The 17,501-nt window shown below is 36.7% G+C and overlaps 2 protein-coding genes across 2 annotated transcripts; one reads left to right on the top strand and one right to left on the bottom strand.

Moving 5' to 3' along the window:
• Positions 1-223: 223 nt before the first annotated feature.
• LOC135618789 (probable mitochondrial import inner membrane translocase subunit TIM21) lies at positions 224-9,980 on the top strand. The gene is made up of 7 exons (XM_065120026.1): positions 224-452; positions 1,495-1,513; positions 4,026-4,180; positions 6,471-6,652; positions 8,609-8,657; positions 8,781-8,900; positions 9,437-9,980. The coding sequence occupies exons 1-7, from the start codon at positions 303-305 to the stop codon at positions 9,593-9,595; spliced, it is 834 nt and encodes a 277-aa protein (XP_064976098.1). The 5' UTR covers positions 224-302; the 3' UTR covers positions 9,596-9,980.
• Positions 9,981-10,405: 425 nt separating this feature from the next.
• Positions 10,406-17,176, bottom strand: LOC135618787 (proline-rich receptor-like protein kinase PERK15). Its single transcript, XM_065120019.1, has 8 exons — positions 16,812-17,176; positions 15,818-16,300; positions 14,748-15,122; positions 13,198-13,413; positions 11,935-12,306; positions 11,594-11,837; positions 11,365-11,512; positions 10,406-10,960 (listed from the first exon to the last, which is right to left on the bottom strand). Exons 1-8 carry the CDS (start codon positions 16,852-16,854, stop codon positions 10,586-10,588), a joined length of 2,256 nt encoding a protein of 751 aa, XP_064976091.1. The 5' UTR covers positions 16,855-17,176; the 3' UTR covers positions 10,406-10,585.
• Between the last annotated feature and the right edge of the window lie 325 nt (positions 17,177-17,501).

Here is a 17,501-nt window from a genome sequence, read left to right as displayed (position 1 = left end):
AAACTCATTTTAAATCTGATTTGAGTAATTATTTTCCTTTTTTTATGTGTCTTCTAATTTGACTTTAGCGAATTAGAATAAGTCGGGGGATACAAGAAGAAATCGGCCTACCGGTCCGGTTCGGTACACTGTCAATTGCGGTTTACAAGGTTGGACCGAATCCGGTTCAGTTTATTATTTCGGCTTCTGACCTATAAAAGCTTCTTCTTTGTGCCTCGCCGCACTTCGGAGCCTCCTCTCGCCACTTCGCCCTCCGATTCCTAATTCGGTCTCGTAAGCTTGGTCTTCGATCGAGGTGGTAGATGGCGTCTAGGGTTTTATCTCGTATTGCTAGAAGCGGCTCGTCCCGCCGCTTGATTTCGCCGTCGTTCCGGCAGGAGTCGCTGGGGAATCTCTCCGGCGGCTTGCCTCCTGCAAAGGAATGGGCATCATCTACAATTTCTTCGGCCAAGGTCAGGTTTTCACTATTTTGAAAGAACTTTTCAATGATTTGTAGGTGATACTGGCAAAAACTTTCATCTGTTGGTCTCTGGCGTTTTAGTCAGGTGATGTAATTGACAGAGGGTTCTCCGGGGTTCATATTGCCGTTATCGTTTTAGATTTTGTAGTTTGACTTTGATCGAGGCCTAAAAGATCTTGTCTTTCACTATTAATGTGGATCCTTCTTATATATGGAACCAATCGGGACTGAGTAGGTTCTTCCATTCATTCGTTGCTATTAGAATGGTAACTTAAGTAAACATTGTTTCTTTCTAAAACTTACGTGGAATTGGTTAACTTGCAAGTCATCTTAAACTGAAAGGACTGGGACTTCTGGTTTCTTAATGGTTTCTGACGCAGTGTAGCATCAATAGAGAACTCATAAAACTTAGTGCTGTATGGTCATTTCTGTGACAGTCATATCTCACTAGTACTCACATTATAAAACGATAATCTTGATCAAACTCAGGTTAAACCATGAGTTTGGTATTACCAAAGTAAATTTTATACCTTATTGCAGATTTCTTGTTAGATTCATGATTCATTATCATGAGAGGAACTATTTGTTGCCACTGTATGGGTTTTTCTCATAATTAATGACTTAATTTGTCAGAGGATCATCCATTTAATTGCAACATGAAGTTTGCACTACTTATCCAATTTTTTCAAGACTGACCGTGGCTGTTAGAGGAAACTTGATCTTTTGTAGGGTCTCTGTAGAACCAATCTTGCTTAGTTTCCTTTATTGTTCAAGGGATGTAGTAATTAGTTTCTTTAAATAGTTCGTAGAAAGAGTTGATCGGTAACTAACTTATTATTTTTGAGGCTTTGTTATAAACAAATTGTTGCATGAGAGTTTCCCAAAAAAAAGAGTGTATTGTATGTTTAGCTTCTATGTAATGTAGTTGTCATTCATCTTCTGCTTCTTTGTCACCAGTTGTTAGTGCCACATAGAAATATGTACTTAGTCTTTTCATGTAGGATTAACTGGTTTTTTCGTTTCTCTTAATGCAGGATGTGAGAAAGGCTGAAGGTTAGTCAAATCTGTAGGTTTTGAATGCCAGTATTTATTCTTGTCTTTAAGTGAATAAATGCTGTCTGTATGTTATTACTATGTACATTTTTTTTGTTGTTAAACTGTACAAATTTTACACTTGAATATGTCATCTCTTCTGCAGTGTTTTTGAATTTTGACTTTCAGACTTGTGTATTTAGTTTCATGTGATATGCATATAACGATGAGGTTCAAGAAACTCAGATGAAATGTCCTTGGTCTCATTTGATTAGTGTATTTTTTTTTCTATATTCTTTTCTTTGCTATCTACTGTATGTTTTGTCTCCCAATCCAACTAGAGCTAACAACAGTCATCACTCTTGCCCTTCTCTCCCACTTTCTGCTTGTGTTCCTCCCGTTTCTCCACTGCTCTTCACTGTCATCCTCCTTCATCCATCTTCTCGTTGCCCCATCTTCCCTCCCTCTTATTTTTCTTCTATCTCCATGGTTCAACTAATCAATCTATCATGACAATTCAGACTACATTTCAAGTACAATGGCAACTGTAGGTGTGTCAGAGGAAATATCACCGATAAACAATAGACAGTGTCCAGGATGGGAGTGTAATTATTTAAAGGATCCAAATGACCTAATGTCATCCTTACATGTTCTCTGACAAAATTACTTAAGGTGGAATATTTTGGGTAAGACAATGTCAAGTATTCATTTTGCAATAATGATATAAAACATGTTTTGATTGAAGTTCTTATCTAAGTAATTATTTTTATCCTTAATTCTATATTTATAACTTTTTCAAGGTAAGCATCTTGGTTTCTTCGGACAAGTGCCAACCTCTCAAGCAATAAGGGACCTTGGCTCCTTATGGTGCTTAGTGCTTTGGAAAACACTTGAGTTATTTTGTTCATCATAGTCAAAGCAAGATGACCGACCATATATTCTTAGGCGGTGTTCATGGATTTTCTTTTGCTTACTATCTCAGCCATGTTTGATAATAACTTATAAATCTTAACTCATGCATATTGTTTCTGAAGTGTAGGGTAGGCTACTGACAGCTGAGGACCACAGCTGTCATGTAATTGATATAAACATTTCCCACTTTTGTTTTGTCTTTTTAACTTGAGAAATTTGAAATTCTTGATGAACTTGCATGAGAAGGCCTATATATGTGTGAGAATAAGATGATCTATCAAGGTTTTATACAGCGATTTCAATAGGCGCTCAGGCGAGCACCTCGCTTCTAAGAGGCGCTCGCCCGAGCCCAGGCGTCAAGCGCTTCGGGCGAGCGCCCGGGTTAAACCAGGCGATCGAACCAGTGTTTTACGTTTGGTTCGGTCTCCGGTGCTTCAGTTGGTTCGATTGAACCAACTAAAGCATCGATATCAGCCTCCCAACGTCCCTCTCGCGACTTCCCCAACCCTAACCCTGCTTGCGATTCTACCGCTGACATTTCCTCTCTATTGCCGTTGCCTCTCTTCACTATCGTTGCTTGTCTTCGTTGTCTCTGCTCTCCGCTACCGCTGCCACTATCGCTGCTTGTTGTTGTTGTCGCTGCTGTCGTTGTCATTATCGTCGCTCCTGCTACCGCTGCTGCTACCGCTAACGTTGCCGCTACTCGCTGCCACTATTGCTGCTGTCGCTGCTTGCCACTATCGTCGCTTCAGCTCCCGCTGCCATTGCCGCTGCTGTTACTCTTACTCCATCTACTCACATCAACTCAATAATATACTGTTAACAGTATATTAATAGTATACTATTAACCGTATACTAGTAACAATATTTTTTATTTATTAGATTAATAATATATTATTTTGATTTTAATACTGCTAATTTTTATTTATTTGAAATTATTATTATTGTTTTAAATTTTGAGATTTTTTGTTAATGTGATATTGTGATTCTGTAAGATTTTTTAATTTAATATCATATTTTATAATTTAAATAATTATATTTATTAATTAATTTATATATTTTTTATATTTTAGCATCTCGTTTCGCTCGGACTAGCGCCTAGCGCCTCGGGCGTTTTTGCACCTTGGCGCCTTTTGGCGTCTAGCGCTTTTTAAATCGCTGGTTTTATATAACTTATATTAACCAGTTATCTAAGTTCTCTTGCCATCTGCTTATCTCATTAATTCATTATTGGTGTAGATAAAAAGTAAGTTTAATTAAGTCAATGTTTATTTGAAATTATAAAATTACTTATCTCCTCACTTGAACTGCTTTTGTTCCAACTATTCCAGATATGGCACTGAGTGCAACCTGTCAATTTTAAATCAATGACTCACAGAGATGTATTTGCTAAAAATTGTTTGTCCACTTCAGCTCCTTATCGTTTGGTTTATTTTGCAAAAGGAAAGATGCTGTATATGGAAAAGTGATCTTTCAAAATTAGTGCATGAATGCTGAGGACTTTTTCCGTCTTTTTTATCTGCATGCTTAGCATGTACGTCATCTGTTTCTGTGCAACTTTTATATGGTGCACTAGAAGAGCATAGCATGTACTAATGCATGTTTTTGACATGAACACTAGGATCGTTTAGTAAACTTTTCAGATGGCATATGATCAACAGAAATCATGCAGTTCAGCCTACCATACATGACAGAAAGCACTGCACAATTTCTTGCTTAGTGAGAACAGCTGCATCAAATTATTCTACACAAGCATCAGAACAAAGAACAAAAGAGGTTTGTATTTTGTCACTAAAGCTATGAGATCATTCATTTGACATCTTAGCTCCCCTTTCGTCCCTTGGTTCTCTTTAATGACTTATATTATTACTGTTCATTCTAATTTATTATTAGAATATTTTTATTGCATATCACATAATTTTTTTAAAGAGCCAAGGAAAAAAAATAGTGCACCTTTTACATTCTTCACAACTTATATTCTTTATCGTCTTATTTGCTGAGAATATATGAAAAAGTAGTGTAAATCTAGTGGACGTGCCTAAAGGGAATATTAATAATATGAGGTTAACATACTGAGGAAACACTATGGAACATCAAATTCTCAAGTGAGTGCATGCAATGTCTTTAAGAATACTTTTTGTACCCAATCTGTAGTTAATTTTGAATTCCTTTTAGCAAACTGTTAACCATGTATGCATATACTTTATTAATAGTATGAAATTAGTATTAACAGGTAGTTTTGTGGATTGGTTTTTCAGGCTTCCAGGCTTCCTGGTTGTTGCACAGCCATATTGAGTAGCTAGAGGACACCCATTTTGAAGGAGATGGAATACAATCAGGATGAATTTACCAAGGGACTATTGAATCTGTTCTTGAAGAAAAAAAAGGTTTTGATTGTACGATAATAGATAGGATGACACCCTAAGGGAAAACACAAAGGAAGGGAAGAGAACGATATTGGTAGACAATAAAGAGATCTATTCAGTTTAGCTGTAAGGAAAAACACAAAGAGAAGGGTAGAGAACAATCCTGGTGGAGAATTACTATTCAGTTTTGGTCCTGTAGGATGGCAAATGGCAAATGCTAAAGGAGCTGACATTATATGATCAGAGATGGGGCTTCATCATTACAGTACATGTAATATGCAATAGGATTGTAATTAAGAGATTGAAAAATGGTAAAAGACAAAGATTGTAATCAGGAATTTTAGGAATTGCCAAACATCACTTTGTTGCTGATGTAGTTACTAATAGGTGGTTTTGACTTATTCGACCAGCCATCAATCAGGAGACTGCTACATTGTGAACCAAAATTAGCAAAGTTTGTATTCGGGATACCAAGGCTAAAAAGATCTGGATGCTTGATAATTAAAAAGGCCTTAGTATTTGATATTTAAAAAGGTTTTATCACAGATTAAGTTAGCAAATGTATTACAATTAAAGAGCCAAAAGTGTGGCAGCATAATATGGTATGGTTCAAGAACAAAATTTGAAAACAGCAGTCATTCTTCGGTTAGCAATTACGAATTGCTAAGGATAGATTAATATAGGAAGGAATCACTTAGTAGACCCATATATGTGCCAAGAAGCTGACAAAGATGTCATGCATCTATTTTTTGGATGTAGCAGTACAAATTAGGTAAAGGAAGATATATTATCATTCTGCAGAATCAGAAAGCTGAAATCTTGGAGCAGGAATAGAAGTGGTGGGTTGATCATTATAAAGGAGGATCCATTGCATGTGTTGTCATGAAGTGAATTTTTGTGGCTTCAGTTTATCACATCTGGCAAAAGAAAAACTTTAAAATCTTTAAACCGAGGAAGGGCACAAGAGAATAAGTTATTAGGAAAGTAGTCTTAGGTTCTCAGTGGACAATGTTGAAGATAACCCAGTTAACAAGGAACTGATGGAACTATGGGTTAAGTTGCAAGACAAAGAAAATGTTCAGCATTGATAAACAAGCATTCATAGAAGACGAGGATTGACAGTCCTTGAGGGCCCCATATTTAAAATAGCAAAAGATTTATAAAATAAAAGTTTCCTATACCATCCCACAACTCATACTAGTTACCTTCTCTGGCAGCATGCCTAGTAAGGTAACCTCACTGGGCGATGTGCTTGGTATTGAATTGGAGGTCCCCATATCGGTCCATACTGACCAGTATAACCAATATTTATAATAGCAATGGTAAGCTGTAAAGTCGCAATCATTTGGGGTCAGTTGCATGGATCTTTTGCCACTACTAAGCTCTGAACAAAGCCACGATCGGGATTTAAAACCTTGATAAAATTTACTGAAGATTTTATCTTTTTCCAAGTTATTTATTCATCACTGACCTGTTATTGAAGTTACAGATAATGGTTTCGCCAAGCTGATTTAACTAGAAAACTTATCTAAATGAGAGTATTTTTTTAATTAATTCATGATTCATTTTATCAGTTCTCTTAGTTCTCACTGTTGATTGTACTTGTACCATGTAGTCTGCTTTATGTTCATGGCTTCTTTGTTCATGCAATAGTTGTAATTGTTTTTTGATAAGAGCCATGTATCATATGAACTTCTCAGGAGAAAAGAAAAGATATATCTACAGTTGAAGATCCCTTTGATGCACCTACATACAATATTCCAGAAAAACCAGTGACATTTGCAGAGGGCGCTTCATACAGTCTAATAATACTTGCGGGTCTGGGTGTTGCAGGCTTGGCTGCATATGCTGTCTTTAAGGAGTTAATTTTTGAGCCAAAAGAGTAAGCTTTTCTTCATATTAGTTTTAAAGTAAAGATAGAAACTGTAACTACAGAAACTGCAACTACATAGTATATGGTAACTCTTCCAGTTCTACTTGAAGTTTAAAGTTTTTTGAAACTCAACATGTTGAATGTAATGTATGATTAGATACTACACTCAGAGTTAACCTTGCTTTTTATTAGTCTCTGCTGCTGCTATAGTGACAGCTGCTATATCGATTGCCCATTTATGAATAAATTACAACCAAGTTTGATTGCAGTTACAAATTTATGCTGAACATCGATGGTCATCAAAAGATCTTTTAACTTTTGGTTCTTGAGTCAACAGTGGCTTAATAGTTAAAACCATTTTGTCATGCTATGCAGCAGTTGGTATTATATAAGGAGAAATATGACATGTTATCATCATAAGTTCTTGATAACATCTTGAGATGTCTGACTCTTATGTTGAGTGGGTAAACCTGCAAAATCTTTCTTTTTAGTGAATATTTATTATTCTTTGTTACATGCATTTTCTGTAGACTGTACTTTTCTTTTCTGTTTTTACTATGTGATAATAAGTTGGTTTTTGTATGTAAAGGGTTGGAATTTCAGATTTAACTCACTAAACTTCAGATATTAATAAGGTTTGGAGTTTCAATTTCTGCTCATTCTGAGAATTTAGGTTCAGCTCTTTCAACAGTCTTTAATGAGGACAAGTTTCTACCAAAATTCAGGAAAGTAGTATTAGAAGGCTGCTGTTTAATTAGTGATGTCTTGACATCATATTTTTGTGTGATGCATCACAAATATACAATTTAGGAGGATATAACAAGATATGCAATACCGTACCATACCGGTATTTCGAGGTTGGCTCGGTATGGTACGGTATCGGCGTACCGAGCGGTACACCAGGGTGTACCGAGCAGTATACCCTGGTGAACCAAATAATTTTATATAATTTTCTTCATTATTGTAGCACTGTAGCAATATAGCACTGTTATAGTATAATACTGTAGCACTGTAGCAGTACCGAACGATCCGCGTACCGGTATGTCGTCAGACCGGTACATACCGTCCGATTCAGTACTGCATACCATGGATATAAGGCATTCATATTAATTTTAATTGCCACTTTTAGGCTGTTTAGAAGTGTGACTATTGATTTTTGACGTTAGAATCGTTACACAAATGAATTATGATGACTATACTTAATGTAGAGTCTATGTAGTACAACTGACTTTCATCTGTCATAGCGCTTGAACAAACAACAGAAACAAGTGCTAGTGCCCACTCTGGATCGCTATGTGGATCATTGACATCCCTTGGCAGAGAAGGCAAGCTGGAAATCTATTGGCTGGTATGTCTAGTGGCATGTGTCAACCATGTCATGTCATGTGTCATGAGCACAGTCATCTAATTAGCTTTGACATAAATGGGGGTTGCAGTGCCATCAATCAAACAGGATGGAGCATCAGATATGGACCTTTTGCCTGCTGTTTAGTATACCGATAATGGTGAAACATTTTACTTGCTTGATTCATTCATGCCACACTAGATGTTGTATCAATATTAATTGTTTGGTTGTCTTCTTTAGTTTTGAAGCTTTTAAAGAAGAAAAAAATTTTGATAGATCAAATCACATGGATTTGATTATGGAAGTACGTAATTTGAAGTAAAAGATGTGGGAACACCTTCAAATTGTTGATTTCAGCTCACATTTTCACTGAGCCTCAATTTTAGATGGATCAAGTTTCCAGGAGTTTTTATTATTAGTTTTATTTGACAATGTGGAGTGAAGAGACTACATTTTACTAAGAAGATGATTATATTAGATGGTAAAATGCTTGCAATTGTGCAGTTATGAATTCTTTGTAATCTGGTTGGTTTTTTTTAATTGTATTTTTTTCCTTTTCTTTCATTTCTATATATTAAGAAAGTAATTTATTATGCATTTTCTCTTTACCTATTATGTAGGTACAAGATTTTCGGAAAGGCTCTTGAAAGGGTGCAGAATGATAGTCAGGTATGTATCAGAGAGCTGGTCTATCTCAGTCATGATTTTTCTATCAGTTGCCTCGTTAACTCATTTGGGATTTTTTTTATTATGTTTTCTTTATTATATTTGTGCTCCATATTGGGTTGTCAGGTTACTGTGAGAATTGGCTCTCCTGTTACTGGCTATGGCCAAGAAAGCAGAAATCGGGCTGCTCGTCAACGTATTCCAAATAGGGTTTGGACTGATGAAGATGGTATTGAACATGTTGAGGTAATATCTCACAGGAGAAGCTTTTATGCATGTTTTAGTTATAGACCAATCTGAACTTATTAGCCAATGTGATAGTTACAAATTATAATCTTCCATTTCCATGCAATGCTTATCTGGGCTCGCTTTAATCTATTCTGAAAAAGGGTAATTGGTGAAAATTAGCAAAACCTGTCTGGACTAAGAAAATGAGGTCAATCTTCAAATGATATTTGGATTCTGGCAAACCTCTGAGAAGGATTTTACCACCAGCCTTATCAAAGTAGATTATTGGGAAAGCAGTGAGTTTTAAGTAGCTGTAGCAAGAATTGGATGTTAAGAATTGGAAAAGACTAAAGACTGGCAATACTGGAAATTATCCATTTAAAAAGCTTTCTGCAGAATGTTCGCCTTCAAGAATTGATTCTCTGAAAATTAATAGTAAGATTAGGATTTTGCTTCCAGAGACTTATCATGCACTTCCTTGGTTGTTGAAGATATCAAACGCGCATCAGGGTCATCAGGAATGAACATTTGACTTGTATCTAATTTACATATAGGTAAATTTCCATATTCGCGGACCACATGGATTTGGCAAGGTGTACACAGAAATGTTCAAAAACCAGGCTGACAAGAAGTGGACATTCACATACTTGATTGTGGAGATCAAGTCCCCGTCGCCGGCACAGCTGATGCTAGAGTCATATGTTCCTGCGTAGCTCAAAGTCAAACCAGACAGTTTTATCAGGGTGGTTCTGATGGTTGCTAAAGGTGAGCCCCTCCACATCTGCTGCAGTTTTCAACCATCTACTAGTCAAAGAGGGCAGAATGCTTGTCATGCTTACATTTCATTTTTGACATGGCTGAGCTGTTCTTTTGGGTACCTCAAAACTTCCATGATGGTTCAGATACCGTCTAATTTCTTTCTTCCATATTGACGCGAAGGAAAAAAAGAATATAGGAGGACACAATTTCTAGCTTTGAACCACCTCTTTTTCTTATGGCATCAAGAAAATTATCATGTAGGATGAGATGACAATCTATCTAGAGTGTAGTCTTTTGACCTATTTTCAATTGGTGGAAGAAGATTGCAAGGTGTGCTCATATCAGGTTGATCCAATTATTTTGAACCCAAACAAAATGCTGAACAAATTAAACGTTCGAAAATTTCTGGCAAAAGGTTGACTGAGTAATAGCAGATTGAAGCTTTTGAGCACCACAAGCAGCTGCTGGTATATATGCCCCTCAAGAAGTACTTTTTCCTAACTCAAAAGTCAATTCATGTGGCTCAATTTTTGACAAGAATGGCTACATAATTACACCCAAAACGTTTTGGGTAGTGTACAAAGCAGTAGGTCTGGAGACTAGTGTTATTGGCACCTGGATTGAGAAGAGATCTTTGTTTGTGTGTTCATATCAGTATACAAATGTGAGGATCAAGAAAATATTTTACAGATTGAACAAAACCTATGGGATTAGTATCGCCAAATTCAGAACTCATTAAGTAAACAAATGTGAGAAATCAATCATAGAACGAAGAAAACATTTAATATATTTCCAACAAAACAAGACTAGTCATATATAATAATGCACATGAATTCCAAAACCTAGAGTGGCAACAACTGAAATATACAACATAGACTATCTGCAATCCGTTTCCCCCACAGCCGTTACCTCAGCCCTCTCATGACAAAGCACGAGCTTAAGCCTCATCGACCTTCATGCAGATCCTCAGAAAATACTGCTGTTCTGGAAATGTTGTCATTGTCAAAAAGGCTTAGACCTGAGAAAGGACCAGAAGAGAACATGGACGAAGTGGCATCTGATTCAAAAGTCGTCGACGACTGCTTATTATGGGGATTAGTTGATGGGGTCGGCAAGGGATCCTGGCATTCAGCTACACGCTGCACCATTTTAAGGGACTGCACCACTTCACCCATCGTAGGCCTCTGGTTCGCCTCATGTGCAACGCAAGCTGCTGCAACTGTGCAAACTCGCACAAAATCATCCTTGGGGTACTTACCTGCAAGCCTAGGGTCTGCAAGCTCCTCTAATCTGTTACTATCTCGAAGAATTGGCCGGGCCTGCAAGTACCAGAACATATGAATGCATGATTTACCGCCTGATGGATTAGTATATATGGTGGGGGCTGTCTGAAGTATGCTAGCTAGATTAACAATGAAAACAATTGGTACTTAAATAAACTGCAGAAAGATTATCATGAAAAGAATATCTTAAGCTGTCATAAAGAAATTATTATACTAACCTTTGCAGATTCTATTTAACTGTTTCCAACAGAAACTTTTTCCCTTTGCTATGTCTTTCACTTAAGAGATTATATATTTTTGTCTATATATCATTATCTTCACTGAAATTTAACTACGCCACCAACACCATGTAGACAAATGAGTAAATCTGATGAGGTAAACTGTAAAGGATCCACTAATGTATATTAACTTAAAAATAAACCGTGAAAAAAAAATCTAACCCAAGTTACAAGGTTTTCCTGGCCAGATGGTTGTGACATATCTACAGGCCTCCTTCCTGTCAGCAGTTCAAGTAGAACTACTCCGAAGCTGTACACATCACTCTTTACTAACAGGTGTCCGGTCATGGCATATTCGGGTGCTACATACCTGAAATGACACAGGATGCAAATGGTGCAATAATATAAGTCAAAATAAAGTAACTTGAATGAAAGGAAATTGACTACTCACCCAAATGTCCCCATGACGCGAGTAGAAAGATAATTAGCACGACCTTCAGGTGCTTGCTTGGCCAGACCAAAGTCAGAAACCTTGGCGTGGAAGTTGTTCTCAAGCAATATATTGGATGCTTTGAAATCCCTGTGAATCACACAGGGTTGAGAATCCTCATGTAGGTACGCTAACCCTCTTGCAGCATCAAGAGCAATCTTCATTCTAGTTTCCCAATCTAAAGGACAGTTTGCTCCCAAGGGGCCTAAAGAGAAGGCACTTATTAGTATCACATTCGGAAACTTAGATGTAATAGAATTTAAGGCTCAAAATGGAAACCTCTTGCTCAAAATTAATGATACCATGAAGCCAGGAGTCCAAGCTTCCATTTGAAACTAACTCATAACACAGAAGATTTTGTGCTGAGTCACGGCAGCTGTAGTAACCAACAAGTTTCACAAGATTTCTATGATGCAGCCTGCTCAGCATCTCGACCTCAACCAGGAATTCTTTATCTCCTTGGTGTCCTCCACTGGAAAGCTTCTTGATGGCAACAGCAGTCCCATCACTCAATATACCCTTGAAGACACGGCCAAAGCCACCTTCCCCAAGCATGCTAGCAGACTCAAAATTGTTTGTAGCATCTTTGAGCTCCTCATATGAAAATAACCGTGTACTAGTGGGATGAGGAAGAACCGCTTCCACAGACACTGTATCTGCAATCCTTGACTTCACTGCAAAGTAAAATTCTGATGAAAATCTAAATACATAAAATTATATGGTATCATAATTGATTGCTAAGAAATTCAACTTATTGTGCTTAAACTAAGAAGTTCTGTTGTGAAACTAAGAAATAATAACCGTTGTCCTATTACATTAATCCACACAATAAGAAATCATAGGAAGGATATTTGAAAGGTATCCCTGTTACCAACGATGTTCCCAATCTTGCTCACTAGCAACAAAACAAATATCTTGGGCTAATCTTAACCTATATCCAAAACTAAAATAACTTTAACATGGACAGCCACCACATCTAGGCTAAACCATATCACATAAATTCAAGAACCCATGTCCAAAGTTCCCATGAATTCAGAATCAATTGCTTGAGAATTGATTAATAATCAATTTAAAAGGCAACCACAAACTTGAGTTGGTTTTCGGATGTAACTTATTAGAGTGTTCACTTTTGCTTCATAGTTAATTATGATGAAATAAATAATGATGAAGATGATGATAAAACTTTAGTCAAAAGTGTTTCTTTTTCCTTTTCTGCTTTGCCAAAAGCTTGTAAGTCATTAGTTTGAAGTTTTGAAGTCTTCCAAAATCATAATATTCATTAGCTATTATTCAAGGAACAGCCAATCCTTGTTTCAGGAGATGTGGATGTTAACATGTAAGCTTCAAAATCAACTTTCTAGTTCTAAACTGAGATATGCAAAAATCAATTGTCAGATGCATATTCAATTACTTTGCAACCTTTACATGATTGGTTCCTCGCCATATCTCAATTTCTGTGCAACATTTCTACTAGAATTCAACCATTCCATATATTCATAACTTAAGCTGGATGTGGATATCCTAACTTATAAGTTTAAGCAACAAAATAGGACCTAAGCATGTACCTGCTTCTTCTGCTGGTACCTCCTTCCTTTTGCTAGATGTGCAAGAACAAATTACTAGCATGACTAAAGTAACAGCTAGCAGAATGCTGATACATATCCCGATAACTATTATGAAACTTGAATGGTTTCCACCTCCAGTATCCTTGTTTGGTACAGATGCAGGCAAGTAGGGTGCTGCAGGTGATGAAGCCATGGGTGATGAAGCCCACAAAGGAGCTGGAGAAAAAAGATTGAAAAGTCAACCATCATTTCACCAGATGCCATCTGGGAATATGAAATCTATTCTAGAGAAAATATCCATAAGTTTCACTAGAGATGAAATGATATCCCTACAAAAAATTTCACCACAAGATAAATGGAGATAGATTAACATGGAAAGAGAGACATTTTTAGTATAAATCCGCTAGATACAACAACCAAGAAAACAAGTTCATTACAAGACAGAGAAGATGACAGCATTCTTGGATATATAGCGTGCATTAGGTACATCATAAATAACCTCTAAAATGTTGAGGAAGAACAAATGATAGTTGCAGCATAAATAGAAGTTACATCCAGCAAGCTTTAGATGATTTAGCCAGGGCACTCATGGTATATAGTAATCATCTTATTGTTGACAAAACTAGTTCCTTAAAAGCAGAAACAAGTATCATGACAATCACAGAATACACTAAGCCTATAATGGTCAAAATTGATCTAGTTTCTTCTAACTAAACAAAACATATCAATAATCAATCAACAACACAAAAGTGCATCTGCATGTGGTTCCATTTAGGTCTTGAAGTTGATTTCAACCTATGAAGTAAACAAATGAACCCAAGAAAAGTCCAAGTGTACCGTGACAGTGGAAGAGAATGGAACTAAAGGATAAGAGAATTAAACAAAATATATCTCAAAATATAAATATGGTTATTACTCTTTTCTGAAGAAAATCATCTCTGACATCTGCAGTGTGACATGTCATTTTTTCTTGTATGATTTTGAATTTAATTATAAAATATTGAACAAAGATATTTGTTCAATATTTCTTGTAGCTTTTCCAAAATACATTTCTAAGATATACGGATGTTAACATATGGTAAAATCGAACATCTATATGAACAGTCTTTACTAACAAGAAGTCAAATACTGTACATGAAATGTACAATTTTATGTGAGTCCCACATATCATAAATGATATCATGATTACTATAACATCAGAAGAATTGGTTGCTACTATTATAAGACAACTATGGCAGATATGTTGTTCAAGTTTATCAAGTTTAAGCATGAAACTTGTTCCATAATTAATTCATGTTGAATGATCTATTAGCTGCTAAATTGTTGCAATGTTCCACAAATTTATTTTTATGTCTGCAAGTTTACCTGTTCAAAACCATGCTACATTTGTCTGTTTGATGGTTGAGAGTGAAAAATATGCAGATAGTAGATAAAAATTATCAAAGACTGCAACTTTGAAAATAATGGATTACATATCTAATAGACTGGAAGAAAATTAAACTTTGTGACCATCTAATAACAATAATTTACTATGTTCTTCTAGTGATTACCAGGAGGAGGAGCAAGTGGTCTAAACCAAGTCAAATTGAGAAGTCTATAGTCGCCAACTAGCCCAGGGTTAATGCGAACCCTATGCAGTGCAAGCGAAGAATTCATTGCAATAACTTGATCTGCAGAGAAACTTATCCCTGTATGTGGGGCTATGTCCATTGTGATATTTAACCCAAATGCACCAACAACGTAGAAATTAACAATCTCAAACTGGTCAATCCGCAGCTCAAGCTGATAAGACAGTTCTTGAAGAAATTCAGTGCTCCAATTTGAAATCAGAGAAACATTCTGCAGAAAGAGCTCGACTTTGACAGGGTACACACAGTGGCAATCTTGAGTACCTTGTCTCTGCACCATGTTTGGCTCACAACATTCTGTTCCATTGAGAAGATGTTAGAAATAATTATATTAGCATAGTGATTGCTGGAAAGAACAATGCCTTCTTATCTTAGTTCAGCTAGTTATTACTTTCTAAAACAGGATAATCAGATGAGAGAAAGTTTTCCATCCTTAAAGATTAAAATCAGAAGAATACACTACAGTTTTCACCAACATAATACACATTTTCAAGTGACAAAGATTTCCTACCTTTGTTTTCCCTGTCCAAGAAGAAGTCATGTTTCAATTCCTTTTGAAGTAAAACATTTATATTACAGACTTCCTGAATAAAACAAACATCGTTTACTTAAAATTATGAAAGGTACATACTGAACACACTTGTACATGAATCAAACTTTCAAAATATAAAACATGCCAAATCCTCAAACATTCTTGTATTTCTTTAACAGTCCATTGGATGTCTCACAAGCTAGAAACTAGAATCAATGACCTCTAAGTGAATTGTCTGTTAATATTCTAGAAGAAGAGGCCGATGTTACGAAGATGAGACATTAAATTTTTGGTACTATCAAGAGAAAATTAACTATAACAACTCAGCAAGAATGTAAGCAGATGCACTTAGAGAAGTGTGTCGTGCAAGTTAACTTCTTTGTTGAACTACAAAAGAATGAACACAAGCTATCTTATCAGAATGTTAGAAAAAAAAGTTGAAATACAAAATTTATCTTACCAGTTTCAGGAGACAATGGTGGTTGTGCCAAGCCAGAAGGAAGTGAGGTTGAGTTTGAATATACTGGAGAAGAATGGCCAACAGATGAAGGTGTAATAGCCAACTCTGTGGAAGTATGTTGGCTGTTTGGCATTGGAGGATTTACTAAACTTGACAAGTTTAAAGAAGCAGTTAGAGTGTTATAATCTGGGGAACCTCTTATTGGCAATTGTGAAGCTGCAGCCTTCTCTATAGTGTACTTCAAGTGTCTTCTACTGACCAGAGGAAGACTTGCCGGCAAGGAAATTTCAACTTTTGATGGCGTGATTGCGGAATGAACTTGGTTCCATTCATCTAAAGGAGAAGCAGCAGCCACAGTAGCGGGAGATGTGGGAGCTGCTTCTGGTAAATGACTGGTAGGTTTTGCCTCCACGATAAGTTCCAAGCGCACTACTATCAACAGATAACACAGAAAAAATATCCTTGACAATCGTTCATGTAATCCTGCATGCCACAAATTAAAGTCCAATTGAGGACTCAACATGATCAATGCATTAGCTGGTTTTTATTCAAAATAGGAAATGAAGATCTAGTTCGATAAAATAAACAATCGTTCACCAATCAGGCAAAAGTTGGCATACAGGAAACTGTTTTGTCTATTCTAACAGTAAGCTACTACTATATGCCACAAACGTAATCAGACTGAAAGCCCAAGAAAAGAGAGCATAGCTGAAGCAAATTCCAAATAAACAGCCACATTATCATGTAGGTGTTGATGTCAAGAAAAGTAGTCTTTTTGGCTTTGCAAACAAAGGTTGCATTGTGAATATAAGCCATTACAAGAAGCCACAACTCGAAAAACTGGTTTAATCCATCCGCACCTCAAGCGCCACCGCCATTACGCACCAAACTCGAAAAATAGCTATGACACACCCACAACGTGATCTTCCAGCGAACAATCGCTCTACAACACCAAGTGAAATCAAGTAATCACAGAAACAAGCACAAACAGTACCTTTCCAGTGTGAAATCCTCGGCGCTCGCCCAAAACCCCCCATCGCCGATCACGGCCGAAAAATGCGACACAGATCCACAGAACTCGGCGTAGATCAATCCGGCAAGGGGCGGGGAGCGCATGGAGGCCTCGGAGCTGGGCAGGCCAGGAGCGGGAGCAGCGGGCACCGGCGAGCTTTACGGATCAAAGGGAAAGAGATCGCAGGATCCGGAGCTCGACGGGCTCGGTCTGGCTACGGGGAGGGCGATGACCGGGGAGGGATCGGAGGTCGCCAGTCCATGGGTAGGATTCCGATCCGTGAGCTGTTAGGGTTTTTAGAACCTTTTAATCCATCAAGTGCTCCGTTTCGCTTTACTCATTTCTCATGCGCTTTTTTTATTTGCTCTTTGCTTCTTTCTATAATAATGTTGGAGGGGCCTACGAACGCAATTTTATCCTTTTTCTCAATATGGTTAGAATAACAGTATCTGTCAACTAACTGTTAAACGCTCCAATAATATATCATAAGATTTACCACTTACCTTTTATATATATTTTATTATATCAGTTGTAGAACAGACGTTATATTTTTTAGATTAATATATATATATATATGGAATGACAAAATAAAAAATTATTAATGATATGAGGAGATAAAAGAAAGATTAAAAAACTTAATACAAATTATAAATAAAAATTTAAATATTTTTA

Source organism: Musa acuminata, chromosome BXJ1-3 (genome assembly GCF_036884655.1).
Source record: "Musa acuminata AAA Group cultivar baxijiao chromosome BXJ1-3, Cavendish_Baxijiao_AAA, whole genome shotgun sequence".
Taxonomy (NCBI): domain Eukaryota; kingdom Viridiplantae; phylum Streptophyta; class Magnoliopsida; order Zingiberales; family Musaceae; genus Musa; species Musa acuminata.
This window is presented reverse-complemented; position numbering and strand designations above follow the sequence as displayed.

Coding starts and splice junctions, on each gene's coding strand:
- LOC135618789 (XM_065120026.1), top strand. CDS start 303: ATGGCGTCTAGGGTTTTATCTCGTATTGCTAGAAGCGGCTCGTCCCGC. Junction 6,653..8,608: donor TTAATTTTTGAGCCAAAAGA/GTAAGCTTTTCT, acceptor CCTATTATGTAG/GTACAAGATTTTCGGAAAGG. Junction 8,901..9,436: donor ATGGTATTGAACATGTTGAG/GTAATATCTCAC, acceptor ATTTACATATAG/GTAAATTTCCATATTCGCGG.
- LOC135618787 (XM_065120019.1), bottom strand. CDS start 16,854: ATGGGGGGTTTTGGGCGAGCGCCGAGGATTTCACACTGGAAAG. Junction 11,838..11,934: donor CTTGGACTCCTGGCTTCATG/GTATCATTAATT, acceptor CCTTCTCTTTAG/GCCCCTTGGGAGCAAACTGT. Junction 11,513..11,593: donor CGCGTCATGGGGACATTTGG/GTGAGTAGTCAA, acceptor GTGTCATTTCAG/GTATGTAGCACCCGAATATG.